Source organism: Pseudozyma flocculosa (assembly GCF_000417875.1).
Source record: "Pseudozyma flocculosa PF-1 unplaced genomic scaffold scaffold00022, whole genome shotgun sequence".
In the NCBI taxonomy this organism is placed as follows: Eukaryota; Fungi; Basidiomycota; class Ustilaginomycetes; order Ustilaginales; family Ustilaginaceae; genus Pseudozyma; species Pseudozyma flocculosa.
In genome coordinates this window covers 334,234-361,788 of record NW_006920890.1, presented here as the reverse complement: position 1 = coordinate 361,788, position 27,555 = coordinate 334,234, and the positions used below count along the sequence as shown (strand labels likewise).

The 27,555-nt window shown below is 65.1% G+C and overlaps 8 protein-coding genes across 8 annotated transcripts in view; 3 read left to right on the top strand and 5 right to left on the bottom strand.

Moving 5' to 3' along the window:
• Window positions 1-2,749: 2,749 nt before the first annotated feature.
• Window positions 2,750-4,462, bottom strand: PFL1_05900 (uncharacterized protein; the record flags this gene model as incomplete). The annotated part of the gene is made up of 4 exons (XM_007883436.1): window positions 2,750-3,491; window positions 3,592-3,746; window positions 3,873-3,911; window positions 4,127-4,462. The coding sequence occupies 4 exons, from the start codon at window positions 4,460-4,462 to the stop codon at window positions 2,750-2,752; spliced, it is 1,272 nt and encodes a 423-aa protein (XP_007881627.1).
• Window positions 4,463-8,820: 4,358 nt separating this feature from the next.
• PFL1_05899 (uncharacterized protein) lies at window positions 8,821-9,900 on the top strand (the record flags this gene model as incomplete). Its single annotated transcript, XM_007883435.1, has 4 exons — window positions 8,821-8,871; window positions 9,007-9,238; window positions 9,372-9,489; window positions 9,588-9,900. The coding sequence occupies 4 exons, from the start codon at window positions 8,821-8,823 to the stop codon at window positions 9,898-9,900; spliced, it is 714 nt and encodes a 237-aa protein (XP_007881626.1).
• Window positions 9,901-10,318: 418 nt separating this feature from the next.
• On the top strand, window positions 10,319-11,637 carry PFL1_05898 (uncharacterized protein; the record flags this gene model as incomplete). Its single annotated transcript, XM_007883434.1, has 2 exons — window positions 10,319-11,030; window positions 11,183-11,637. 2 exons carry the CDS (start codon window positions 10,319-10,321, stop codon window positions 11,635-11,637), a joined length of 1,167 nt encoding a protein of 388 aa, XP_007881625.1.
• A 131-nt stretch (window positions 11,638-11,768) lies between these two features.
• On the bottom strand, window positions 11,769-12,433 carry PFL1_05897 (uncharacterized protein; the record flags this gene model as incomplete). Its single annotated transcript, XM_007883433.1, has 3 exons — window positions 11,769-11,806; window positions 11,891-12,161; window positions 12,275-12,433. The coding sequence occupies 3 exons, from the start codon at window positions 12,431-12,433 to the stop codon at window positions 11,769-11,771; spliced, it is 468 nt and encodes a 155-aa protein (XP_007881624.1).
• Window positions 12,434-13,304: 871 nt separating this feature from the next.
• PFL1_05896 (uncharacterized protein) lies at window positions 13,305-14,028 on the bottom strand (the record flags this gene model as incomplete). The annotated part of the gene is made up of 3 exons (XM_007883432.1): window positions 13,305-13,379; window positions 13,531-13,542; window positions 13,651-14,028. 3 exons carry the CDS (start codon window positions 14,026-14,028, stop codon window positions 13,305-13,307), a joined length of 465 nt encoding a protein of 154 aa, XP_007881623.1.
• A 3,331-nt stretch (window positions 14,029-17,359) lies between these two features.
• On the top strand, window positions 17,360-18,442 carry PFL1_05895 (uncharacterized protein; the record flags this gene model as incomplete). The annotated part of the gene is made up of 2 exons (XM_007883431.1): window positions 17,360-17,614; window positions 17,750-18,442. The coding sequence occupies 2 exons, from the start codon at window positions 17,360-17,362 to the stop codon at window positions 18,440-18,442; spliced, it is 948 nt and encodes a 315-aa protein (XP_007881622.1).
• Window positions 18,443-19,042: 600 nt separating this feature from the next.
• PFL1_05894 (uncharacterized protein) lies at window positions 19,043-23,743 on the bottom strand (the record flags this gene model as incomplete). The annotated part of the gene is made up of 2 exons (XM_007883430.1): window positions 19,043-23,566; window positions 23,675-23,743. 2 exons carry the CDS (start codon window positions 23,741-23,743, stop codon window positions 19,043-19,045), a joined length of 4,593 nt encoding a protein of 1,530 aa, XP_007881621.1.
• Window positions 23,744-26,562: 2,819 nt separating this feature from the next.
• Window positions 26,563-27,555, bottom strand: part of PFL1_05893 (uncharacterized protein) — a gene marked incomplete at both ends in the record, with an annotated part of 3,917 nt that continues 2,924 nt past the window's right edge. The window contains 2 exons of the mRNA XM_007883429.1: window positions 26,563-26,793; window positions 27,021-27,419. Of these exons, the coding sequence (XP_007881620.1) occupies window positions 26,563-26,793; window positions 27,021-27,419 (630 nt within the window). The remainder of the gene's footprint in view (window positions 26,794-27,020; window positions 27,420-27,555) is intronic.

Here is a 27,555-nt window from a genome sequence, read left to right as displayed (position 1 = left end):
CCAGGCCAGGTTGGTCGCATGCATGCATGCTCTCCTGCCACGGCTGAGCCAAGGAAGGCCGGGCATCTCGGACGAGCAGCGAGTGTGCCTCCGCTGCCCCTCACCCTACTGTAGCTGGCAGGAAAGCGGGAGAAAGGTGAGGGACAGAAGAGGCAGCGGAGAAGAGGCGGCCCTCAGTCGAAATTAGACGCGAAAAGCCGAGAGAAAGGGAGGCAGGCGGGCAGGCAAGCAGTAGGGAGGCCGGAGTCAGGGGCCAGACGGAGCTGTGGGAAGAAGCCCGGGCAGCTCGATTTCATGCTGCCGGCCATCGGTGTGCTCTCACCTCTTTGATTTGCTCGTACGTCTTCCAGCACCTTCGGCTCTGAAAGCGTTGCGGACGACGAAGAGGAACCACCTTGCTTCGCTCGGGCACCCGTCGAGGCCAGACCAAGCCAGGCACAGCAAGCAAAGTGCGACACCTAGCCTCCTGGTCGGGCTCGTGTGCGTCGTGCCGTGTCGTGCCGCGTCGTGCTGTGTCGTGCCGCGTCGTGCTGTGTCGTGCCGTGCCGTGTCGTGTCTTGTCAAAACATGTCGAGGTCACCGACCGTCGTGTCGCAACTACTCGCAGGCCGGTCGGCAGGGATCTGCGCCGCCTGAGACACCAGCCACGGACCCTTGCGCGCGCGGGCCTGCCCGCTGCGTTGCCCAGCTTTGCCGGGCCAGGCTGTCCGACTCGCCGACTCGCTGCTCGTGATCGCTCCCGCGGCACCTGTATCGGCGGCGCGGGTCGCCCAGTGGGAGGGTTAGGCATGACGTCGACCATCGAAGACGCGGCGTCGGAACCATCTCCACCCGGTGTCAATGCGCGCGTCCCATCGACCGGCTAGGGTACAGGCAGGCAGGGACGGTAAGGAACCAAGCAAGGAGGACCTCGCTCAATGTCTCGCGGCGGGGGCAATGTCGCAACGACGCGTGTGAAATGCGAAAGGCAAGGGGCGACGAGGATCTGCCTGCAGCAGCAGCTGCTGCTGCCGCCACCACCACCGACGACGTCGCCGCTTGCTGCCGGGGCGAGGACCCAATCAATGGGCAGCGAGCGAGTTTGGCCAGCAAAGTGCGCGAGCAACAGCTAGATTGCTTCGATGCGCCACCTCCTCTTTCCCAAAGCAGCGGACCGGGCGGCGCGAGGCAGCCTGGCCTCTCGTGCTTGTCTGATGCGAATCGGTACGAACCAGCCTCCGTACCTGGCCGCTCCTCTCCTTTCCCTTGTTCCACGAGGCGGCGCTGGGGCTGCGCGTCGTCTTGCATGGTTTGGTGGCATGACCCAAGGCTGGTGCCAGTTCCCACCCGACGGTGTCTTGCGACAACAAAGCCAGGGGGGAACGGACACCGACGAAGCATGAGGCCCCGGAGGCGGAAACGGCGGAGGAGCGCCTTGCTTGTTCTTTCGTGATCGCATCACGTCGTCGGAACCGCCACCGCCACCCCCTTCCTGGTGCCTTGGTGAGTGCTCAGCGGAGGCAGAGAGTCGCGTTGTCCTTCGAGGCCGACCACCTCATATCCATAACAGGCTCGACGGACGGCGGGCACGCTGGCGAGCGCACCAACGAGTCCGCCACCACCAGAGTATCGACCGACCTCCTCTCTCTTTCGCGGATCCGGCATCGCATCCCGCTGAGAGCGGCCAAGCGGAAGTAGCCGCGCGCCTTTCCCATGGACGGAATAAGAATGGGAGGGGACGTCGGACTCAGCTCCGATACATCGGGACGGTCCATCCGATCCCTCCCGAGACACGGCAAGAACGTCCGACGCGTTCGTCCAGAGGATGACCAGCATCCTCGAGAGAGGAACCCCTCCCATCTCTCTGTCTCTCCGGACCGACGTTCCACTGAGCCGACCGTCGGTCGCAACGGCATGCGAATTTGACTACGGAGCAAAACGTTCATCACAAGTCTCCGACAAAGAGGTCGCTGCTGACGGGCGGTACTGTACTGTACGCACAGCAGCAGGTCAGGCGGGGATCACTTTGGAAGCAGGTACGCGCCGGCGGAGTTTGTGGTCCGTACGTGCGTATCTGGCTTCCACGTCCTCGAACGAGAGGGTGACAGCCCGTCACCTGGTACCCTCATCGATGCTTGGCCCTCCTCGACCAAGCCTTTTGATGGAAAGATGGGCCGGGGCACGCTGATCCCTTTCCCCACCGCATCTTCCCCGACGGCCTTTGGTGCCGCGCTCCCCCCTTCATGCCGCCATGTCAACCCGGACGCAAAGATACCAAGCGCTCGACCCGACGTCCCTCGAAGACGGGCCGACGGGCCACCACGATGCGGACAGGGCGTCGGACGCCAAGCCGCAAGCTGGCGACCTTCGACGGAGCGCGCAAAGAAGGGCAAGGCGTATAGAATCTCCGAAGAGCAACGGCGGCGGTGCCGCGGCGGCGGAAGCCGCTCAACTGTCAACGAGCCAAGCGGTGTGGTACGGCCAGCGCTCGACCGGGGCACCACGCAGCTGGCCCCTTGAAACAACAAGCGAGCGGGGAATAGTTGGAGTTTCTCGGGACCGTCGACCGCAGTCCGTACACGTACGCCTTCCCGAGAAGCGGGATTCTGTGGCTGCCAGAGCTCCGCCTCTGGTGCTGCCACTCGCACCGCATCCGGCCCGCGCTCGAAGCCGGCCGACCATGGTCCCGGGCTGTAGCCTGCTGCCGCCCGGTCCGTGCCATCCATCTGGTGCGTGTGCCGCAGGTCGTCTCGCCCTGCCCCGACGCCATCTAGTTCATCGCCGTGACCCAGCCGAGCAGGTCGACCTTGGCCGCCTCCGAGTCGACGACGTACTTGTGGCGCGTGAGCTCCTTGGGCGTCTGCCGCTTGGCCGGGTCCTTGACGAGGCAGATGTTGACAAACTCCTCCATCTCCTTGGGAAACTTGCCCTCGGGCAGCTTCGGCGGCGGTTCGTTGACAATGTGCTGCAGGAGGTCGAGGATGCTCATCTGCGCGCTCGAGCCTTCGAGGCTGACGCCGGAGCGGCTCTTGCGTCGCTTGGCCTTGTCCTTGGCGGCGGCGCCGTCCAGCCGCGCCGAAAGGTGCGGGTTGGGCTTGGTGGGCGACAGGGTGCCGGCCAGGTCAGCGGGCAGGTCGTCCTCGTCGTCCGAGCCGCCCTCGCCGTCGGCAAAGGGGAAGCGGCCCAGCGCCACCTCGATCACCGACACGCCCAGCGACCACACGTCCGACTTGACGCTGTACTGGTCGCCCTGGATCCTCTCCGGCGACATGTAGGTGCTGGTGCCGACAAACGTGTCGGCGATGCTGTTGATGAGCTCGCCAGAGACGCCAAAGTCGCAGATCTTGATCTGGCCCATGCCGTTGACGAGTATGTTGCTCGGCTTGACGTCGCGGTGGATGATCCGGTGCTCGTCGTACAGATACGTCAGGCCGTGCACCACCGCCACCGCAATCTTGCCGCACACCTCTGGCGGGATCGGTCCGTACTTTTTGTAGATGGCATCGAGGGACCTGCGCAGAGGATATGCGCGAGGGCGGCAGGGAGGATCCAGCACGGCCGGTCAGCACCCGTCGTCCAAGGGGGCACGGACGGCACACTGGCGGCACTCACCCTTTGTCCATGAACTCCATGCACATGCAGATGTGAGGTTCGCTGAGGTATGCGCCGTAGAAGCTGACGATGTATTTGGAGTTGCATTCGTGGAGGATCTGCAGTTCCCGCAGGATCTGCTTCCTCACCGTCGGCTTTGCGTCGATAAAGACGACCTGTATGGCGGCGGAAGACGAAGACATCGGCGGGCAGGTGGGACAGGGGTAAGGCCAGGAGTCAGTGGGGAGCTGGCCGGCCGCTGCGCCATCGACGTCGGCCGGGGCCGGCATGGGCAGGCTCACCTTTTTCGCCATGACGGTGCCGCTCTTTTCGTGTAAGACCTGCGGGGCGAGAAAAGGTTCCGGGAGAGGCCGTCAGCATGAGCGGCGCCGTTCGGAAGGGAGAATGACGGGGCTAGCTGCCGAACGAGGGCGGCCAAGGTGGCGACGACGATCTGCCATCTGCCAGGCCTCTTGGCGGACGTTGGTCTGCGAGGCGACCTGTATCGGGGCGACCGCGCCCGAACGACCGCGAGGACGCTGTTCGAGCCGCTCACCTTTGTCACCGTACCGCCGTTTCCAGCCCCGAGCTCGCTCAACGTGGTGAGGTCCTCATTCTTGAGATCGAGCTTGTACTCGATGCCCAGCTCGAGGTTGGCCAGCTGCTCGCTCAGCTTGCTGTGGTAGTTGACCGGCTCCGCCTCTGACCCGTTGCGGCCCGACAGCTTCGATGTCCGTGATGCCGCGGCGGTCGGATCGGAAGACGATGGACCCGCGAGCCCAGAGCTGCCAATGGTGGGCTTGGCGGACTGCGGCGAGGCCAATGGCGACTCTGTGAGCTGCAGGCCCTTGAAGTTCCGCTTCTTGCGGACCGAGCTGGAGGACGGAAGCATCTCGAGGGTAGCGGCGCCGCAGTCGTCGGGATCAAGGTCGGAGGCGTGCCGGGGATCGATGCAGGCGAGGCGGGCCGGGCCAAGAAGGACGTCGAGCGCAGTGAAGGAAGCCGCAGTGGGTGGTGAGGTCTTCAGATGACGCCGTCCGCCGGTAAGAGCCTGGATCTCCGGGAGCGGTGGCAGCTATCACGAAGTGAGCGAGGATCTAGTCGGGCACCAGGGAAGCAGCGATGGCTCCGAGCGTTGTGGAAGCGAGAGTGGCTTTACCCTCGACGAGGCTCGAACGGAGCAGCAAGAGCTGGCCTGGAGTGTCACCTTGCGAGAGCAGGGCCGGGGGCTGCTGTCCTTTGAGCTGCGTCGAGTCTTGACGAGGTCGAGATATTGAACGATTCTCGAAGAGCGGTCTGCTTTCAGGGTTGGACGACGTCGGCGGCGGCTCGTTTAGCTGGCGTGGTCTGGCTGGCCGTCTATTAGGGGTGCCAGTGTGTCGGTGCAGGTGCGGAAGAGCACAGACCAGGTCCGAGGCTGGGCGGTGGTGTTTGACGTTGAGTGCTCTGGGTGATGGTGACGAGGCAGCGGTGATGGTGCAGGCGGGCTGGTGTCGCTGTGCCTCGGTGATGAGGTCTGAGAAGGGCGTGTGGTCGAGGCGAGGTCGACCGATACGCTGCTGCTGGCTTGCCTGCCTGCTTGCTTGCTTGCTGCTGTGTTGCTTGCCCGCTCGCTCGCTCGCTGTTGCCTGGTGGGCCTAGCTGGTGGCCCGCTCGCTGTGCGCTGGGTCGGGCTGGGCTGGGCTGGCAGGCCCGCGCTCGGGTCTGCAGCAGCTACGCTGGTCGGGCCTCCCTCCCTCTTGTCCTCCTCTCTGGCTGGCCCTCCCTGGCTGGCCTACCGCCTGCCCGGCCTGCCTGTGCTTCTCTTTCGTCTGCCTGTCTGCCTGCTCGCTGGCTTCTCTTTTGCCCGAGGTGAGCAGCGGGTCCTTTCAGAGAAGGCGCGTGCGCGCTCCCAAAAAATACACACACACACACACAAAGCAGCCTAGGCAGGGGGGCAGAAAGGGTCTGAGCCCTCCCGCCTACAGCCTCCTGGCCCGGCCGCCTGCCTGCCTGCCTGCCTGCCTGCACACACGCAGGTTCAAAGGGGCGACGGAGAGCCAGGTAGGCTAGGCCCAGGCAGGCCAAGCAAGGCCGAGGCCCGAGCCTCTGCCCCCCGTCACGGCTCCGCAAAACAACATCGTCCGTTCGGTCGGTCGGTCGGTCGGTTGGTCGGTCGGCCACGCCCGCTCTGGGCCAGCGACCCGACCCGAAAGCAGGTGGACGGCGCCGACACCATCTCGCAAGCCGCACCGTCGTCCCGTCTCGTCCGTCGCTGCCGCTAGCGAAACGTGGTACTGCTGCTGGTGGCGAAGACGTCGAGACGAGCGCCTTCAGCTAGCCATACACACGGCCCAGACGCTCAGACGACTACGAGGGCGGCGACACACCAGGCGCTGGATCCATCGCGAGGAAAAGAGAACGGTGGCACAGGTATCATTCCAGAGAGCGACTAAGAGACCGGATCCTACAACGCCTCCAACGCATGCCAACAATCTTTGCGGGGTCTATCAGATCTGAGCGGCCAACCCTCCCTCGGAGCTCAGGAACAAGCTCCCACTGAAGGTCGCAGGCCAATGTTGCTCCTCGGGCAAAGGTCCTCGGCGGGCGACTAGAACCAGCCACCTCCCCGAGGGAAGGCGGTCCGGCAAGGCCCTGGATATTGCCTCACTGTCGTAAAGGGCGGCGCAACGCTCCGTCTTCATCCACTAGACTGAAAATTGTGGCATGCATTTGAGCATGTAAGATACCGGTAATCGACTCTATTAAGTGATTCCGTGAAGTACTGTGGGGTGGCAAGCGCGAGAGGTGGGTAAAGTGCGAGGATGGGTCAGCGTGGTCGTGTCGGTTGTGTCGGTAGGCCGAGCCAAATGTTAGGGGGGAGGGGCGGGATACAAACTCGTCTGAGAATTCCTTGTTGAGGGTCAGGGGGGGATCCCCTATTTATGATTTCGGCCCCCCCGCCAAAACGGAGGGCCTGACCCTTCGCTCGCTGGGGAACCAGCGTGCAAGGGCGGCTCGCCTGTGTGCCTGGGCGAGCTGGCCTTGGTCGTGCAGCGGGCGAAGAAGTTTTTTCTTCCACCGCATTCTGTCTCGGCCGGCTGGTCTCGTCCCCCCGCTGGCTGGGCAGACAGGCTGTGCTTGCGCCGCGACCTTTTCTCTGGGCGATTTTTTTCTTTGTCTCGACATTGCAGGCCCAAAAATGCTGCGGCAAGGGTGAGCTGCGGCGTGCAGCTCGGTCGTGATTCGGTGCACGAGGAGATCCAACTTTGGTGCTGCCAACTGCGGCAGAAGGTCGTGGAGGCCTGCGTCGAATGGCATTCTTCAGCCCCTTTTTGGCAGCGACACGACGAGAAATGTTGGGATAATCGCGAGCCGGGCCGGTTGGCCCGTAGTCCCGCTTTCCGGGATATCCTCTTGCTCTCTCTCGGCCGCTACGAGGAACCGAGGAGTGTGTCAGAGTCCTGGCCGTTTGAGCACTGTTGCACCGTGCGACGCCAGCACTTTGGGCCGGCCGGTCCCGCTGCCGCCCAGCACCAGGCTAGCAGCGGGTTTGTGCGCCCTAGCCATATTGCTCTGATCCTACCATCGTCGAGGGTGGCACTGTCACCTCGCATCCTCTTTGGCCCAACGTCCAACGTCGAACGATTTCGCTGCGATCCGCCCGGCCTCACCGCCCGGAACGCCCTCCTGTGACCGCCCACTGCGCTCGATTCCAAGGCAGCAACGAGTCGGGCGACTTTGGCTGGTGCATCCGACGATGTATGTCGTCGATGTTGCCTCGCCAACCTCTATCAGCACTGACGGGCCCACGCAATGTCTGACGTGCTGCCTCCTGTCTCTCTGCGGGCGACAGATCGAGGCGGCCTCAAGTCATGCCGGCGCCAGTCTCAGACACAAGGCCCAATTGACGTCGACGATAAGCGCCACCGCACAAAACGCAAAACACCACGGCCGTCTCCACCACCAGGGAGGTCGTCCCGTTCCGCCACCAGTCTGGCCGCCGTCGACGTGGACAAGGCAGCGTCCGCCCTCTTTTGCGCTGGTGAGTGCCTTTACGGCTCAGCGCCGCTCTCTTGGTCTCTGCATCGCCACCTCTCCCTTTCGTCCCATTCGTTCGGCTTCGGCAGCGATTTTGACGCAATCTCCCCCTCGCGGACTACAGCCATCGTTGCCAGGTCACTGGGTGGCGTTGCTCGGAAGGTTCTATCGACGCCTCTCAGCGGCGCCGGCAGCATCGGTGACGCTGGCGGCGCTACGCCACTCTGCATCGCCACGAGGAGTCAACGCGATCCCGCTCGTCATCGCCCGCCCTGTACGTCAAAGCCCGCTGCATCCCCGTTGCAGATCCTGCTGAGCCTGGCCTCAACGACGACGCTTCGACCAACCGCACAGCCCATGGGCCTCGAACCCACTCTGCTGGGGTCAGGCGCTTCGGCCCAGCCTCCACGCTTACCTCTTACCGGCCGCAGCTCGGCTGTCGCCGCCGCCTTTGCTCACATACCCCTCGATGGGGCCAACGTCGACGTCGATGCAATCGATCACCAGTGCACTCCACGTCCGAGACATGCGCATCGCAGCAGCATGTGACTTTCGATGTAGCTATCCTACGCACGGCAGAGGTGCAGCCTACTACTCCCTCGTAGAAAGCAGTCGTACTTCTCGCCATTCACATGCTGGGGATGGAGGGGTGTATCAGAGAGCGCGTTGTGCGAGTGCGAGGGGAGATGTGGCGGTTCTAGCGCATGTATGCGCACCTCAGGTTGACGCGCTGTTGGAATGTGAGGCCGTCCTTGGTTGCGAGATGCTTGAGGTACCCGTGGACCTCGCGGTCAGAGGAGGGCGCGGTCCAAGCGAAGATTGCGAAAGCGACGCTGTATTCAAAGGTTGGTGGTGGTTGGGAGAGATATGGTAGGCTGCAACGACGTGGCCAGGCGAAGTCATGTCGTTGCGAGGTCGGTCGAGCATGGACAAGCTGGGCGAGGTCGGGGCGAGGTCAGGCCAAAGGGACGCACGCGCCCCCGACTTTTTCGGGCCAGGCCACGAGCCTAGGCCTGCCCTGACGTGTTTTTTTCGTCAGGCCTCCCTCCACATGGCCAGCCAGGCCACCCTGCACCGGGCGCGCTGATGTGACGAGCGCAGCAGCAGAGGCCAGGGCACAGGCGGGCCGAGGGTCATCGCCACCCTGCGAGGGCGGGCAGCTCCTCCTCGTCAACACCATCTCCCCCACCGGACGCCATCCACACAGACACCACCGTACCATCGCTCAACATGGCATCCTTCTCCATCTTCCGACCCGCCCTGCATGCCGGCGGTGGCCTGGTGAGCAGCGCCGCGACGCGCCGCGCCGCGCCGCGCGGGGACCGTGCATGCCGTGACGCACCGACGCCAGCCATCGCTTACCTCTCTCTCTCCATCCACCCGTCCATCCACATTACAACCTCTGCTCGTGCGCAGAACCCGCTGGCCTCGTCTGCGTCGCGCATGGGCCTCGGCATCAGGCCGGCCCAGCTGCGCACCTACTACGGCAAGCGCGTCCTCCCCAAGGCCTTCCAGAAGCCCGCCCCGCAGGCCGTCGCCAGGACCCGCGTGGCGCCCGCGTCCCAGTCCCGCCTCGGCCTCGTCGTCGGCGGATCCATCGTCGCCGCCGTCGGCCTCTCGTCGTTTGCCGGTCAGAAGGTGCACTGTGGTGCGTAGACGCCGAGGCTCGCCGTGGGCCTGCCGGTTGTGCCGTCCCTTGGACCGCCGACTGATATCCCCTCTCTCCGCTACTTGCACGGCCCTGCTCCTTCCATGGTCCCGGTCCTTGCACCGCGCCGCAGAGTCGGCGAGACCCTATGCGCAGCCGCAGCCCGGCGTGGGCAACGCCAACGGCCCCATCCTCCAGGAGGAGCCCAAGAGCAGCGTCAACGTCTACCAGCTCTCGTTTGGCACCGTCTGGTGAGTTGGCGTCCGCGCCGCCGCCCGGCTGCCTGTTCCCCCAGCCATGCTGACCGTCCCTACTTGCCTCTGGCCTCTACCAACTCGCCTCCGCGCAGCGGCCTGTGCGCTGGCATCTTTATCAAGAAGGGCGCCAAGGCGATTGCGTTCCTGCTGGGCGGCGTCTACATCCTGCTCCAGTACCTCAACACGCAGCGCCTGGTGAGCGTCAACTGGTCGGCGATCGGCAACCGATACGACCGGCTGGTCAACGGCGCTGCGGGCGGCGAGGCCGGCAGCTCGTCTGCGACGGGCTACGCTGGCAGCACGGCGCAGCGCCTCTGGAACCGTACCACGCACTTTCTCATGGCCGACTTCCAGCCCCGCGCCACGTTCATGGCCGGTCTGCTCCTCGGCCTGCGCCTGGGTTAGCGCAGTGGCGTGGGCCCGTGTAGATGTCATGTCTCGACTGCCTGCGTTGATCGAATCCAGTTGTGTTGATTGTGGACCAGGACGATGGCGGTCGAGTCGAGTCGAGTCGAGTCGAGTGCGATGACTGGCCCTGACCCTGAGCGATGCGGCGCATGCGGACGGACGGATGTGTGGAGCTGCCCGACCATGGCCAGCCCACGACCCCGCACTTTTTTCCGCAGAGTCGCCCGGACTGCAGTCGAGTCAAGGCGGGGCAAGGCAGGGCTCGCTTTTTCTCTGTCCCCCCCCCCGGCGCGCTCTTCTTCCCGACCTCTTCTTCCTCGACACCTCTTCCCCGCTGCCGTGGCCCACCACCCCTCACTTCTTCCCATCTCCCCCACCTCCCCCTCCTACCGCCACGACAACGACGACGACGACCATGAGCGCGCCCGACGAGCTGACGATACCCTCGCCCGCCGACTTCCACGTCCACCTGCGGCAGGGTGCCATGTCGGAGCTCGTGACGCCCCACGTCGGCGAGGGCGGCATCTCGCTGGCCTATGTCATGCCCAACCTCGTCCCGCCGCTGACGACGGCCGCCGACGCCGAGTCGTACATCTCGCAGCTGCACAAGCTCTCGCCCTCGACCCACTTCCTCGCCACGCTCTACCTCAGCCCTTCCCTCACCCCAGAGGAGATCCGCAAGGCCGCAGCGGCGGGCATCGTCCGCGGCGTCAAGTCGTATCCGCGCGGCGTCACGACCAACTCGGACGGCGGCATCGAGGACTACGAGACCTACTACCCCATCTTCGAGGAAATGGAGCGCTGCAACCTCGTCCTCAACCTCCACGGCGAGCTGCCCAGCGACATCGACCGCGGCATCTGCGTCATGAACGCAGAGCATGAGTTCCTCGCACACCTCCACAAGATCCACAACCGCTTCCCCAACCTCCGCATCGTCCTCGAGCACGCCACCACCGCAAAGGCCGTCGAGGCCGTCAAGGCCTGCGGCGACACGGTCGGATGCACAATCACCCCGCACCACCTCCAGCTCGTCGTCGACGACTGGGCCGGCAAGCCCCTCAACTTTTGCAAGCCCGTCGCAAAGCTCCCCAGCGACAGGCAGGCCCTCCGCGACGTCATCCGCTCCGGTGAGTGGGCGCCCAGAGCGGCGGCGTGCTCATCATTTTCGCGCCCATCGTCGGCGCGCCCAGCGTCGGCGCGCCCCTCGCCGGCCTCGAAAACGACCCCGCTGACGCTGACGCTGACGCTGCCGTGCCGTGCCCCCGCCTTCGACCCGCAGGCCACCCGCGCTTCTTCCTCGGCTCGGACTCGGCGCCGCACCCCCTCGCCAACAAGTACCCCTCGGCCGTCACCCACGGCGCTCCCGGCGTGCGTCCGGCGGCATCCGGCGACGACCTCGAGCCCACGGGCGTCATCGCGTGCGGCTGCGCTGCCGGCGTCTACACGTCGCCCATCCTCGTCCCGCTTTGCGCCACGCTGCTCGAGAGCTTCGGCGCCCTGGACCAGCTGGCAAACTACGTCAGCCTCAACGGCCGCAAGTTCTACGGCTACGACCAGCCCGACCAGCTCGCCAAGGGCACCATCAAGCTCCGCAGGACACAGGCGCCGTCCAACGTAGTCCCGCCCGTCTACGTCCACCCCAAGTGCCAGGCGATGGGCGACGGCGACACGGACAAAGTCCAGGTCGTCCCCTTCTGGGCCGGCAAGAAGCTCGCCTGGGAGATTGTCAACTAGCGAGCAGTGTGCATTGATCAGAACGGGTGCGAATTCGAGGCGCACAGGGTCGACTCGGCAGAACGCGACCCAAAGGTCCGCCGTGGCCGCGCGGGTGCCATGGCCCAACCTCTGCTCGTCTTGCAAAAGGGTCAATGCGCCGTCGCATAGCGAAAGGCGTTGCCGTTGGCTGGCAGGGAGAGAGCACGCGGATGCGGCCGCGTCAGCGCACGCCGTCGATCCCGTGCTCGCACCAAACGCGCCGTCCACCCACCCGTGACCGCCGAGAGGAACTCCTGCCTGGGCCTCGAGGCCTCGCGTCCTGACTCGCGCTTCGGCGCGTCTTGTGGCGGCACGGTCGGAGGCTTGGATCCATGGCGGTGTCGATGATGGCGATGGTGGTGATGACGATGCTGGTGCGTGGCGACGCCGCCGTATTCGTCGTGCTGCTGCTGCTGCTGCTGCGACGGCGGAGGATGACTGGGACTGCCAGCGTGTCGCGGGGCCTGCAAGATGCTGTGGTTGTGCAGACCCATCGGCGACGTCTGCTTCGAAACGGCGCCGCAGAGCGTCGGGGCGATCAGAGGAGGGTCAGGTCCGGCCTGGCGGGTCTGAGGGGAACGCCCGCTGCATTGCCATCATCGCGGCCATCACCCACCGTTGCGCTCGCTCGCAAATTGGCCGACGCTCCGGCTTTGGATCCCTTTGCCGGGGTCGGCTCCTTTCGCAGCGCTGGCAGGCTTGCTTCCCATCCCGACCTCTGCCAGAAGGGCTCCGGCTTCAGCCCCTTGATGTCGCCGAAGTTGGCCTGCACCATCGCGACGGCGGCCGATGGATGCTGTCAGCTGGGGCTGGCCGATGCCTGGACGATCCGAGGGCGGCGGACGACGGCAGATGGCCTTACCTTAGACGCGAAGCTGCGTTCAGGTCCAGGCCCCGCCGATCCCGTGCGGTGTCTCGCCATGTCGCAGTCGTCTGCGCCGGGTGCGATGTTGGCGGAACCAGCGGCTGCAGCGGTCCCAAGCAGCTGATCGTGTTGCGCCTGGGGTCGAAGCGGCTCATGAGGGGATCTGGTCAGTCGGCGATGACGCCCGTGGCTCCATCGCGGGCATCTCGCCCTCGACGATCGGCCGCCCTTGCGCGGTCTTCACCTTGAGCTTGCTATAGTCTCGTTGCGTATCGCGGACCGCCTCTTGCAGCTGCTGCGTCTTGACTCTTTCGTATCGCAACTCTGTCGGGAGCGCCACGGATGGAAGGAGAGATGTGCGGGGCGTGAGGGAACGAACAAGGGATGTCGGCCTCGGTGCTGGCCACCGCCGAAGTCGACATGCTCTCACCCTCCTCCAGACCTGTGCGAATGGCCACGGATTCGCCGCGGTGACCGGCTCGTCAGTGGTGAGATCGTCGGACGGCAGGCGCGCATGGTATCGAGGGCTTACGTCGGACCCGGTCCTGTGCCCTTTCGACTTCGGCGTTGGCTGTTGAGCGGCGGTCGTCGCGACGTTTGCATGGCTGTCGTCAGCCATTCGAGCTGCATCTCCGGCTCGGCAGAGAGGCAAAACCTGCCTTCGTTGACAAGCCTATCATCAAAGAGGGGCAGATCGACAGTGAAGCGAAGCACATGCTCAACCAGAAGGTCCAATGGTGAGGTCGGCACTCCGCCATACCGTGCATGGGCCGCCATCCACCTACCCTTGCAGACGCTGCTCGAGGACCGCATTCTTCTCCTGAGCGTTCCTTAGGATCATCGCCTGGAACGCTGCCTGGCGAACGGGCCGACGGTCGAGAAACGTGCGAGGGTCAGAGGCGGAGACATTGGGCGAAATGGACGGAAGCGTGCTCTGGGCTGGGGCATCTGCGCCAGTCCTAGCACGAGCGTGGTCGAAAGCCCATCCTGGTCGGATTCTTGCTCACCTCTTGGGAGCACTGCCAGGTACAATGATGGAGAAGATGCGCGCGGCGTCAATGAGCCTTGAGCAGGCTGAGTCCAAGCTCTCCATGCCGCTCAACCTCCGCGAGAGCAGAGAGCCTCACCTGATACTGCCAGAACTGCAGACTGCGCGCGGCAATCTCCATGACGATGGCCGGCGCAAGTCCGGCCAAGACGGACTGGTCAATATCGCCGGCAGAGGTCTCAACTCGGTTAGTGTCGGCCCAGATCCGGGTGTCCAGCTTGGGAGCCGATCGGTCTTGTGCATCGCTGATGGCGAACACGGACGCCGAGGTGGGGCCACTCACGGACCGGTAGTCTGCGGAAGGGTTGAGTGAGCTGACGACGACATCGTCGGGCCGGTCCAGCACGGCTTCACAAGCGGGACAGGCGCGCTCGATGGTGAAGAGCTCGTTGGCGCACGAGACTGCTGGTTGCAACGGTCCAAGAGACGAGTCAGTGGCTCGGGAACCGACTTGCATGGTCGCGCCCACCTGGGAGGCACCGAGATCAATCGACCCACCGCAGAAGATATCTTCCAAGGCGCAGCCATGAATGCGTAACGCGCAGACGAGAGGAAGATGCAGGGGAAGCCTTTCAGTCAGCGGGCGCCAGCGCTTCCGCCACATTGCTGCATTGCCGCGCGTAGCACTCACGGGAACACGTCGTGACGACGGCTTTGCCTGGGACGCAGCGGCACAGTGAGAAAAGGCATCAGAGACTGGGGGCTGCCACGTCTTTTGCCACCTGGAAGCGGATGCTCCGACTGGTGGATGTCCGCATTGACCGACCTTCGAGATGCAGCGACTTGCGGCACTTGAGCCCTTCAGTAAAATGGAGGGAAAGACGCACGACGATTGCCGGCCCGGTCAGCTGGGAATATCGTTGGGCCCGTCGAGTCGATCAGCAGCCGCGGCGGAGACGTCGAAACAAGAATGGGACCTCTAGGCACTTGGCCGGTTCAGCTTACAGTTGCAATGGAGAGTCGTCTCGTCCATTGTTTGAGATGTCGTCCAGCGATCGACGGCGATGGAACGCCAGGCGGGTGCGACTGGTCTGACGTGCCGGGCAGTCGACCAGGTGGGTTTGTCGAGAAGCAAAAGGGCAGGGGTGGAGGGGAAAAGGACAGGACGGAGCCTCGCCGTGGCAGTCGAAGGGTCTGCACGGTATGCTCAAAGAGGCGAGGACGCCTAGCTGTGCTGTTGAGCCGATCCACGGGTTGAAGCTGGTTGGGGCGGGCAAGGGGCCCCGCGAGTCCGCCTTTGTGTTCGCCAGCCCAGGTGCGAGTCGGCGAGGCCGACGTCGAGGGGGCGTTATACGTACGTGTACCAATAGTTTCCCCAGACAGCCATACGGCTAGCCAGATACCTTTCAAGACAACGGAGCCGCGCATCGTCAGCGGCTCGCTCCTCGGCCAACGATGGGGCTACGCCTCGATCTGCTTTGGTTTGACCGCGGCTTGGCGTGTCTGTGCGGCACAATGAGAGCCGCCGCACGGAAGAGGTTAGCAGTGTTGTTGGGCCGCTAGCCGCTTTTTCCTGACTTTGTAGCCAGGATGCACCTAGACTTGTCGGAGCCGGCGAGAGTGGTACACAGAAGCAGGCGGGCTTTGCCACGCGCAGGCAACGACATACGCATCGCTCCTTTCGACCCCTGGCGCTTGGTGACGGGGGAGGCACACAGCTAGGCTGAATCGCAAGGGAATGAATGTTCATCAGGAAGGTTCTTTGAGCTCGTCAGATGGAGAAATGCGACACTGCCTTGCGGAAACCTCGAGAGACTCAACTGGGTCGGCATATCCGATCAGGTAGCGCGACAGGGTTGGATGTGCTATAATCACCCAGCCACCGCCATACATATTTGCTAGGCTGGCGCTAGAACGCGGATCGATGGCGTCTGCGCTCGGACATGCCGACGCGGGACAAGGATCATGGCCATCATGTCGCTCTAGTGAGAGCTGCAGTAGCCCGGAACACGGCGCCTGGTTGCCTCGTCTCGACACATCACATTTTGGTCTCGGCCCCATCTCGGTCGCGAGCTGTGACGTGCGAGGCAAAAGGGAGGCCCGGGCTCGCAGACAGGACGTGGTACACACAGCGGGCATCGTTTCAGGATCAGCGGGCCCTTTGTCGTGTAGTTACTCCGCCCTGAGAGAGCTGCCTGCACGTCCACAAACACGCTGCATATCCGGCTCGGTACTGTGCCCCCACTTCGGAGCGGCCTGGCGTACGGCGCAGCGGTAGTTATCAGCAGCTTCACGCTCCAGCAGCAGCAAACAAAAGGGGGTGGAAGGTTAGCTCAAGGGGGCCTGGCGGGGGCTAAGCTGCAGCAGCAACAAGTGGCTCTCAGCCAAACCTTGATCTGTTTCCCAATCCAGGACGAGAACAAACCTCGCCGCAGCTCACCGCACCGCGCCGCACCGCACCGCACCGCTCCGTTCACTATGCCGCACCTCGAGTCGGTCCTCGGCCTGCTTGTTGCCCGCCTCCCTGGCTTGCAGGGGAAGCTGGGCAGGGCCATGGGTCACGCTCGACTTTCCCGGTCCGACCATGCAAGAACGTCGTTACATATGTTGCTGGTTTCGGCGCATGGATCGAGGCACCGGGATCAGTTCCCGCCAAATAATAATCTTGCCTCGCCCCCGCTCATCTGCATCCCGCGTCAGACAGAGCAGCAGTCTCTATCGGCCTCTTTTGTTTGGAGCTGCGCCAAACTCGTGCACGGAAGCTGGTTCCCGCTGGTTTGCCCGCACGTAGCCAGGTCCAGGGCAGAAAGTCAGGCTAATGGCGTCTCCAATGCCGGTACAGAAGGGATCCGAGCCGCTGCCCCCCGCCGCTCCCTCACGCTCTGGTAATATCGCCGACCGTCCGATCCGCGTTTCCTTCTCCGATGCCATCCAGGCGGTCTTCGGCCACTGCGGCGACCAAGGAGAGGGCCTGCGGTGTGTCCGGCGTCTCCTCTGCTAACAAACGGAAACCAGACCCGGATCGGACTTGCCGACGACCGGGATTCGCCCGAGGTGCGGTCTTCCGATGCGGCGAACAAGATAGCAGCGGCTCAGCAAAGCTCCACCAGGCAAGGGAGGCAGGCGTAGACACTAGTGTACACCAACTGCGACGGAACGGGCCGAAGCGCAAAGAGGCTAGGCGCAGGGTCTGAACCCGCACCCATCTCTTTGCCGGCCCCGGCCTGTACGTGCGTGCGTGGGTCTAGGGAGCCAGGCAGAGCGATGCGGCCGGAGGCGTGGCGATGGCGCAACGCTGCGTGCCTTCATCACTTTCACCTGGGACGACGGCAGCGGTCAGCACCGTCGGCCTCATCCTTGGTCGTCGTCTCGTCCCCACCGGCCCATTCCGATGCCTCGCTGCTCTGGCTGCCCTCGTCCCACCTCTCGGCCCCTCTGTCGCGTGCTGGTGTCTAGCCCGGGCATGCGCACACAGCGCTCGACGCCCGCCCCAAAGACCCTCTTACCGCAAGCCTACTGCCTCGACCGGAGCAGCGCACCTCCCTGCCTGCCCACCAGCATACATATACCACGTACGCAACTCGGTTCCATTGTCGCTCCCTCGCCACCAATCTCTCAGCATCGTCTCCTTTGGTGGTCCCCTCCCATCCTCGCCTTTTGTCGTCCAATCAACGTTCGCATCCATCGCTACGCGTTTCCGCAATACCCTCGACCCGACTCCGTCGCCCAGACAGAGGCCCCGCACGAGGCCTAGCAACAAACACGACCCTATCGGAACTCGGCCTCAATCGGCTGCCACACGCGCATCGCCTCGTAAAACGCTCGAACCCCCGCTCAATCCAACCGCCATGGAAGCTGCGCTGGAGGCCATGTACGCCGCGCCCGGCTGGGCCGCCTCAAACGCCCGCCGCTTTTACATCGAGGAATGGACGCGCATGCTCCCCGGATCGCCGCACCAGCGACCGCCCTACCCCTACACCGAGATCATCAAGATCGCCATCCTCAAGTCGCCGCAGCGCCGCCTTACGCTTTCGCAGCTCTACGCCGAGTGCAGCTCCAAGTTCCCCTACTTTGCCAGCGTCGGGACGACGGACAGCTGGAAGGTGAGCCTCGGGAGGCCTGCGAGCCGTGACTCTGTCTGCACGCGACGCTCAACGTTCGTCTCTCCGCCGTGTTGTGGCTCTCTTTTTGGCCCCTACCCTTGTTTCCCGCCGCCATGCAACGCGTGCACGCTGCAGAACACGCTGCGGCACAACCTCAGCACGCAGCGATACTTTGTCAAGCTCAACCGCGAGGTCAATGCGCCGGGCAAGGGCCACTACTGGACGTTTGATGCCCAGGTCGAGCAGGACGTCGTCCTCTCGCGCCGGAGAAGGCCGCAGCTGTCGGCCCATCACTCTCTCGCGTCGTCTCCGCCGTCTGCGTCGACGTTGACGCTGCAGCTCTCGCCCGTCGGCCCTCACCAGCATCCGCAGCAGCAGCCATCGACGCCCGAATCGTTGTGGCGATCACGCACCGGGTCCTGCAGCCCTCTCTCTCGGGCGCATCCCTACAGGTACGACTCTGGCGGAGCAAGAGGGCGACCCGAGGGCGAGTTCGACGCGAGCGACGATCCCAGGGCCGCGAGAGGGCTGTTGCTACAGGGTGCCTGGATCGATCGGTTCCAGCGCCGGGACGTCGGCGCGGGGGGCGGCGATGGGGCGAGCCACGAGGTCGGAGCGGAGCATGCACGCTCTGCACTGGCCGTGGAGGGCGACCGGGGCCAAGAGACGCGCATCCTACCTCCGCTCGCGTCCCTCTCGATTCAGTCGTACACCGAGCTGCATCCCAAACGGCCAAGGAGGAGCATGAGCGATCATTTCCTCTCGCACCCCATCCCGACGAGGGCGCCAAGTGCCAGCATCGTGAGCAGGAGACGTGGGACCTCTTGAGCCGTTCCTCGCTCGAGCCACGTAGACCCCTAGCCGCCGCGACCCGATCCGGCTCGACCCGAGCTGAAATGGGACAGTCGATCGCACATCCAACGAAGGACGCAGAGGGCCATCCAGGTCGCACCGGAGCAGCGCCATGTCCGGGAACCGTCAAGTAAGCGTTAGGATTTCTACCACGGCCACCGCTCGTGTACCTAGGCCGTCATCGCCGCGACTCGGAAGCATGGACCGGCTAGCTCCGAACTGTGCAAAAGGGGCGAGAGGCAAAGGGACGAGCGGGTCGAAGGAAAAGGTGGAAAAGGGGGAGGGGGGCAAGCATGGCGCCGAAGACGAAGGTTGGCTGCGCAGGGAAGAGGGCTAGAAGGAGCAGCGACGACAGGAAGAGATGAGAGAGACCGTGACAGTGACGTGACAATGGACCTGGAGATGGATGGTGGGGAGCCAAGATGGGCCAAGCCCAGCCCGACAGAACGCGACGACGATGCTGGAGAGGGATGCAAGGAAGACGGGTGACCATGGAGCGGTGCACGAGGGATGACGAGGGAGCGAGCGTGGGAGAGGAGGGCCGGGCTGGCAGGAGAAGGAGCAAGGGCTGAGCGATCATAGGCTAAAGACAGGCCCGCCCATCGACGAGCGGCTAAAGTCGAGCTGCCACACGGGCGTGGCCATCGGCGGAGGGATGGTCGCGGCATCGACAAACGCTCGAGATGCGGTCTTCCTGGCCTTGCTCGAGGTCGAGAAGGCGTCGGGGGAAGGGACCATGTCGCGGGCAAAGAGCGAGTTGGCCGACCTGGGACCATAGAAGGCGGCGGCTTCGGCCTCGGCCTCGGCGTTGCCATCCTCGAATGCACGTCGCTGCGCCGTCCAGCTCAGGCTGGCATGGACGCTGTCGGCCTCGGCCATCTCTCCGGGTCCGCACATCTTGGTGGCGGCCGCCGCGGCGGTGACGGCTGCACCGCTCTGGTTGGTCAGGTAGCCGCTGAGCCCGCTGAATGCGCTCGTAAGGCCCTGGAGGCTCATCCGGCTCAGCGCCCGCGAGCCAAACGCAGCGGCGCTCGAGGCGGCCGAGAACGACTCGTGGTCGCCGCCGCGCGCCTGGAAGCTGCCGTAGGGGCTGCCGCTGCTCTCCGAGAAGCTCTCGCGCGCGTAGGCGCTCCTGGCCACCGGCGGTCGTCGGCCGACGGTCGAGGCGACGCGCGTGCCGGTACTGCGCGGGACAATGGCAGCCTCGCCCCTGGCGTTGAGGCGGATCGGAGGCATGTCGATGGGCTCCTGCGACGTCGTCAGGGGTGGCAGGCTGCCCTCGTGCATTATGCCAAAGAAGTCCTCGATGGCGGCGTCCTTCTTGTCGGAGCGCGACAGGCGACCGCGCCGGATCGCCATCTCAAAGTTCCAGTCAGGGATAAACTCCGGCCGCGGGCTGGGGCACCGACTAGACGCCGTGCTGGCATCGTCGCCGAGGAAGCGGTTGTGATGGTGGTCGAGCGGAGGCGTCGCCGGCCCGTCGTTGCTCTCGAGCGAGCTGCCCGTCGAGCGGAAGCCGTGGTTCGGGTTGCCCGGGTGCGGGACGAATGTCGCCGACGACGACGGCGGAGCCGGGCTGTGCATAGGCGACGAGAACTTCTCCGAGTGCAGCGGCATCGGCGAAGCGGCATCCTCGTATTGGCGGTCGCCAAAGCTCGACTCGGAGACGTCGAGGCTTGGGCGGTCATCAACAATGCCGGCCTCGATGTCGGCCCACGTCCGGTCAGTCTCCATCTCGACAGGTTGGCGGTCCTCGTCGGTGCTGTCGGTGCTGACGCCGGCGGTGCTGCTGTCCTCGACGCCGCTTTCCGAGACCTCCTCGATCTCGTCGAGCGTCTGCAACGAGCCCATGCCCAGGCCGGTGGCTGCCTCGTCCGCTTCCAGGAAGGGTTGCTTGGTCGATGGCGAGCCATGGCTGCGCTCGTCGTCGGTGGCCGGCTCCTCGGTCGTCATCGACATGCTGGCGGACCCGAGGCTGGTGGTGCTTTGGCCAAAGCTGCCCATGCTGCTGTCGTAGGCAAAGACGTGGCGCTTGTTCTTGCCGACAACCGAGGCGCCGCTGCTGGTGCGCCTCCTCTCCGGGGTCGGACCGCCCGATGCGGGCAGGTCGCGGTGGCTCTCACGGATCTCGTCGGCGGTGTCCGAGGTGGCGAAGCTGGCGCTGGTCCACGACTGGCTCCTTTGCAGCTGCTCCTCGCGCAGGCGAGCGAGCTCGTCCTTGGCCTTGAGGTGCTCGGATCGCTCATGCTCGAGGCTGCCAGCAAGGTTGAAGATTTGCTGGCGCATGTCGGCGAGCAGCTTGATCGTCATCGGCGGCGGGTCGGCCGCGGCGGGCGAAAAGTAGCCGCCGCCCAGGACGGGGCTGGCCGAGCCGAGCGCGGGGCTGCGCAGGACGGAGACGACGTCGAGCTGGATCTCGTCGAGTGCCTGGACGACGTTGACCTCGTCGGCGGGGATGGCGATGCCTTCCTTCTCCAGCGCCTGGGTCAGCTGGTGGATCCGAAGCTTGGCGGCGTTCTTGAGCTTGCGTTGGTCGTCGAGCTTGGAGCGCTCGCTTCGGAGGCTCTTTTCGGTGTCCTGGCAGCGCGATCGCCATCCCTCGACGTCGTCCCGCAGGACGTCTCGCTCCGCCTCGAGATCTTCAATCGTCTCCCGCGTGGCGCACAGCTCGCGCTCCAGCTCCGCGACCTTCTGCGTGGCCTCCGCGACGGCGGTCTCGAGTTCATCGACACGCGACCGGAGGGCGGTCTGCTCCTGTCCGCTGGACTGCTTGAGCTCAGCGAACTCGCGCGCGCTGCGCTCGGTCTCAAGCACCAGCTCGCGTTGCAGACGTTCGAGCTGGTCCTTGGTGCTCTCGAGCAGAGCAGCGTCGCGGCTGGCCTTGGCCTTGAGCTCGTCGTGCACGGCCATCGGCACGCCACCGAGGCTGGCGAGCGAAGGGGTGGCAAAGTGCCCGCCCACCGAATCGCTGGCGCTGTGCTGGCCGGACGGCTTGTAGTGGATCGAGCTCCGGCGCGCGTTCCTCGGCGTCGCGGAGCTGGGCAGTCCGTTACCGAGCTCCTCCTGCGTGAGCGTGACGGAACCAGAGTCTGCGCGGATGATGCTGTTGCGCCGACGGTTCGAAGCGATCGATTGGCCGATGCTGTCCGAGGACGAGACGTTCGACTCTGCGACGGAGCTGAGGGACGCGAGCGAAGACTGGTGGCTGCCGAGCCTCAGCGTGCGCATGCCCTGACGCTCGCGAGGCGCGGGCGGACCGGCCGTTGGCACGTTGGTCGTCGGAGGGCTGAAGACCATCGAGGTGCGGTAGGCGCGGGTGACCTCGCGCTGCACTGCCGAGTCGGTGCTGCTCTCCGGGGTCACATCGGTCGCAGCCTGGCTGGCGAGTTTCTGCTGGGCGTTGGCGAACGACCAACTCTTGACCAGGGTCGGAGAGTCCCTCGCGGGCGCGTCGTCGACAACTTTGGGCGTCAGCGGCTCCGACGGCAGCAGCGCGTCGCTCTCAAGGCGCGGCGTCTTGTCCGTGTCGTTCGAGTAAGGGCTGGCGATGCCGGAAGAGTTGGGGTTGGAGTGGCTCAGCGTGGGGAGCGAGTGGCTGGCCGACATGGCGCCGAAGCTGGGCGCAAGGTACAGGCTCGGTGGCCGGGACTTGAGCTTGAGCGGTCGCGGCGTCAAGCTGGCACGGCGGTTCTTCTTGATGGTCTCCTCCTCGGCGGCACGTCTCTGCCTGCGCAACTCATCGTCGAGGCTAGACGAGCCGCTTAGGGGCGTGTCGAAGCTCCTTCGCTCGCGGACCGGCGACAGCGACTCCTCCTCCTCCTCTTCCTCCATCAGGGTGCCGAGGCCCTCGGGCTGGATGGCTTCCGGGTGCACAATCATCGAGCCGGGGCGCTTTGACGTGATGAGCGTCAGGGGCGAGGTGGGCGACCTGGGCGGGAGCGAGTTGGTGGCGGGTGCGGTCAGGCTGCCGCGGCGGCCTTCGCGCGCGCCGGGCGACGACGCCTCTGATGTCGTCTTCTCGTTTGACTCGAGGAGCTGGATGCTCGCGCGACGGTCCATGCCGTCGCTGCCGTGCATGTCGTCGAAGCTGGGCAGCTGCACGCTGCTCTGCCGCTGGTGGCCAGAGATGCGGCGAGACTGCCAGGACTGAGAACCAGACTGGCCGCCAGCCGGGATCGCGGCCGGTTGCACGCGACCTTCGAGCTTTTCGAGCGCCGTCAAGCGACCTTCTTCGTTTTCCGGCTCTTCGGCTTCCGCGTTGGCGAACGCAGTCTTCCAGTCCCAGTTAGGCTGCGACGGCTTGCTACCGTCGCTGGCGTCGGGCACTCCGAACAGGACGCTCGCCGATGGGAGCCCGGACATCCTGGAGCTGCGGCGGCGGCTCGAGGCGAGCGAATCGTACGAGGGCGAAACGGCGACACCCAGCCCGATGCCTCCCATGATCTCCATGCTCTCGCGCTTGGTGGCGACGCTGGTCCTGCGAGCGTGCCGGCTCTGGCGCCGTTCCTGCTTCGAGGTCGATGCCGTCGAGGCTGGACCTGCTGCAGATTCCGGATCCGCAGCGGGTGTCGGCCGCGTGAAGAGCGAGGATGCGTCGGCGATCTGCTGGGATCGATCCGCAGCCGTCCCAGACGACTGCAGGGGGGAACCAGACACATCGCGCCAGTCGCCGAGCGGGTCGACGCCGGCGGGGTGCTCGACCGCAAGCAGCACCGCGTCGTCCTTGCGGCCGCCGAGCAGAAGGCTGTTTGGTCGCGAGCGGGTGGCAAGACTCCGCGAGCCCGAGCGGGAGTGGGATCGAAGGTGGCTGGCCGAGGCGTTGTGGGTCGAAAACGGCCGGGAACTCGTCGACACGGCTGCAGAGGCGGCCACCTGGGATGCTAATGCCTGGCCGGTGATGGAGATGGATCCGGCTCGCGAATGCCCGCGGCCATGACCACCGCGCGAGGCGGTCCGGCTATGTCTGCAGGTATTTTGTTGGCTCTGGGCATCGAGCTCGGCCATAAGGGGGGCAGCCACGTCGACGACGGGCTTGGCGCTGGTCGAAGCAGTGGACTGAGCTCGCGCCATCTGGGCTTGCTTGGCACGGAAGCTCTTGAGCTGTTAAGACGCGTGCCACGGAAGCAGGAGGCAAGGGTAGAGAAAGCGGGTGTGAGTGGACGCGCGGCGCGAGATAGGCAGAGCTCGGGAGGTGGCAGGCAGGCTCACCTTCTTCTTGGCTGCGAGGATCTGCTCGTCGCGAGCTCGAGCGCCCTCTGAGGTTGATGACGAGCTCATGACGACGAAGCGGTCGGGCGCGCCAGTCAGCGGTGCTCGATGGTGGGCGAGTCAAGAGCCGGACCTGAGCTTGCACGAGGTGGTGTCGCGCGATGCTGTCGTCTCAGGCGGCCTACGAGGAGGCTACCTGTGATGGTGTGGGACCGAAAGGGAGGATGAGGAGGACGAGAAATGTCGAGGACCCGTGAGAGTCGCCGGTTGTGATGAGGGACGCTGGTGGTCTCCAGATGAAGGGTAGATAGAGCGGAGCGTAGGTCGGAGGCGTGTTTCCGTCCAGCGAATAGTGAGTCGGCCCGAAATGAGCGAGGGCGTGAGTGCCGCGATGGGTCGGAGGTGGACGGCAGAAGACAAGGATCGATGGATGCCGTTCGGGGTCTTCGGGGCTGGTGAAGCCGACAATTGCGCAGGCAGGCGTTGTGGTGAATGAGCGGGGCCTCGGGGCGAGGCAGCGACGGGGTGGGTTGGTTGGTGGTGCGGTGGGTTGATCGCTGTTGCAGGGTGAGGGGGGTGCGAGGAGAAGAAGAACAGGGTATGGGCGGACGAGGTTCGACCAGGATGACCAGCACGATGGCGAACCGAGAAGCGAAACGAGGATCGGAGGGGAGCGAGGGGCGAAGAGGGTGGTGAGTCGACGGAAGAGGGGCAGAAGGGGGGGTCGAGCACGCGCGAAGGGGGTGAAAGAAATGGACGGGAGGGGCGGCAGCGGCGTCGGGATGCGATGGCGAAGAAGATGGAGACGGAGGGGTGGGTGAGATGGATCAAGAACGCGGAGCGGGGGGGACGAGGAGGCAGGACAGCCTACGGCAGGGCGATGGTGGCGAGCAAAGGGGGGGCGCCAGCAGGCCCTTGTGCCATGCTCTCGTCTCGGAGGCCAGCGAGGGATGCGCGTTGGCCGCTTCAGCCCGAGGCCAGGCCAGGCCAGGCGCCAGGCTAGTCTGGGCGGCAGGCGGCGGCCGACGCGAAGAGCCGACGCAGGCAGACAGCCGCCCAGCCTGCCTGCCAGCACGCCCAACCTCGCACAGCCAGGCCAGACGCACAAAATCCTGAATTCCAAAACCTCAGCTGGCAGCGCAGCCCCCCGGCCTCTCCAGGCCTAGCAGCGCATGCAAGCTTGCTTTTTGGCCTGCCTGCCTGTCTTTTTTCCCCTCTGGCCCCCGGGCGGGCCTGCCAAAGGGAGGAACGCCCGCCTGCAGGTTGGTTGTTGCGGCTCGGCCGGCCCCCTTTCCAGGCGGCCTGCCTTGGTTGCGTGCGCGTGTATATCGGAACGCCCGCCCTCGATCTTCGCGGGTGGGTGCAACGCCGCGATCATCGACAAGCTAAGCTTCAGACGCAAAGGGGCAGCAACGATACGATGGTGCAGCGTAGCGTACGTGCGTGTGACGGCGTCCAGCCACCGACGTACGGTGCCATGATACGCGCCCACTTCCCGACACCCGTACCACCGACGGCGCAACGTACGACGACCGGCCTTCTTGCAGGTGGGTCGCCAGAGCTAGAGCCAAAGACCTGCCTGCCAGGTCATCAGCATCGCTCTCTCTGGCCAAGACATCGACGACGACGACGACGACGACGACGACGACGAAGAAGAAGCGGTCAAGATCCATCTACCGATATGAGAGCGAGATCAGCGCCAGGCACGGCCACGACCCGAGCGGCTCGAGGCGAGGCGAGGCGAGGCGAGGTTTTGGGCGGGATCGCCGACGCGCCGGCCCGCCAGCCGAGCTCAAGGCCAGGCTAGGTCGGGCAGGCAGGCGGGCAGGCTGGCCAGAGGGGGGGGGGGCGCGTTCATCTCGCTCGGCCCTAGCCTGAGCCCTGAGCTGGCCCCCGTTTTCCTGACGCGCGGCGGCCCCAGGGCAGGAAGAGAGGCAAGCTCTGGCCGGGCAAGGCAAGGCAAGCAAGCTAGGCTACCAGCCAACTGCACGCACGCAGGGGGCAGCACCGAGGCCAGCTGGAATGCACAACCAGGGCAAGGGCAAGCAAGCAAGCCAAGCTCGACGCAGGGGGTCGGTACGCACACCGCGCCGCACCTTCCACACACACCCCCGCCGCCATCGCATCGCCCGCGGCTTGAGCTCCAGCCTAGCGTAGCCCAGCGTGCGGGATGTACGTACGTGCATTCAGGAAGCAACGTATCTCGAGCTCGATCTACGGCTCTTCTCTGCTAGCTGCCTTCTACCTTGTCTGCGCAATCTGGCGATCCGCGACGAGCATGACGACACGACGTCCTCGCAAACAGAACACAGAGAAAGGCGGCAAGGAGCGGCGAGGAGGGGGGGTTGGGCTACGCTACCCTTTACTGCACCAACAAAGAACCGACCGACGATGATCATGGATGGGGTGCCTTTCCGCCTGTGTCTAAACAGAGCCGCCTGGTCTGGCGAGCCAAGCCAAGCCAAGCCAAGAAGGGCACGGCGCAAGCAAGCCCATATCGGCCGGGCGGAATCAATGTTTCTCAACGCCCTCGACGCCCGTACCAGTCTTAGTCCTTCAGACTGTAAAGTCGCATCGATGCGCCAGGCCCCATTCGCCGCCTCGAAGCAATGTACCGCCACACCGCTCTACCGATCGCCATCGTCGCGGTCGTGCACGTTCTGTACTACCGTCGATGGTGTGCCTGCCTGCCTGTGCAAACCGTGGGCTAGGAGAGATGTAGACACGATGGGGACAGAGGGCGACAAAGGGAGCGAGATCGTGCACGAGCGGGTTCCGTACACCTTGCTTCTCCTTCCCTAGCAGCGCACTGACCGAAGGGCGCCCTACTCAGTATGCACACATGCATGCACGCCTGGCGCGGCCTGACCTGGCCTCACCGGGCACCATCACATGGCGTATCGACGAGGTGTGCCGCCCCCTACCCCTCCGCCGGTGCCGGTGCCGGTACCGCCTCCGCCTCCTCCTCCTCCGGCTACCGAGACTGAAGAACCGGGCGTCGCAAGCCCAAATGGCAGTTCCGGCATCATCCCGGCAGCGTGCTGGCCAGAACCCACAGCGGCGACGGCGGGCGGGATCGCGCCGTCGGCCTGGCTGACGTCGCCGATGTCGTCGAGGAACTGAACGCCGCAAAGGCCAAGCAGACAGGCAACAGGTGAGAGAAAGGGGGGCCGTGCGGTCAGCTTCCTTCCGTCGTGGTCCCACGCACGCGCTCACTGCCTCGCTTCGCATTGCACCGCGTCGCAGCGCGTCGCAGCGCAGCGCATGGCCTTGCGTTGCGTCGACTCTCAACGTAGGCAGGCGGGCAGGCAGTTCGAGGGAAAGCGAAAGAGGCAGACGTACGCACCTTGGAAAAGTAGTCGGTCCACGTCAGATCCTCGAGCTGGTGCGTCGTCGACCTCACGTCCTCGGGCGCAGGGGTAAAGAGGGGCAGGATGCCACGGGAGTCGGCGTACGGGACCGGATGCAGACCGGCACCACCGTTGCCATCGACGCCGCCACCGACACCGACGTGGCCGTGACCGTGGCTGTGGCCGTTGGAGGCACCGCTGGTGGCGGTCGCAGAGTTTGTCGTCCAAGACGGGGCAGACTGCGGCTGCATGGCCGCCATGCCGCCGTGGCCGTCGTTGATCGACGACGAAGACATGGCCGCATCCCCTCCGCCGTCCATGGGCCCATACCCGCCGAGACCGTTGATCGACCCACCGGCCGGGGTGCCGTAGTCGGTGCTGCCCCGCGCCGGCGACTGCGCGCCAGGCCCCCAGGGCGACCACGACGGGATGATGGACGACGCTGCGCTGGTCGTCGCAGGGGCTGCCAGGGACGACACGTGGTGCTTGAGGCCGTCGCCGCTGGGCCGCCGGTTGAACCTCGACGCCGCC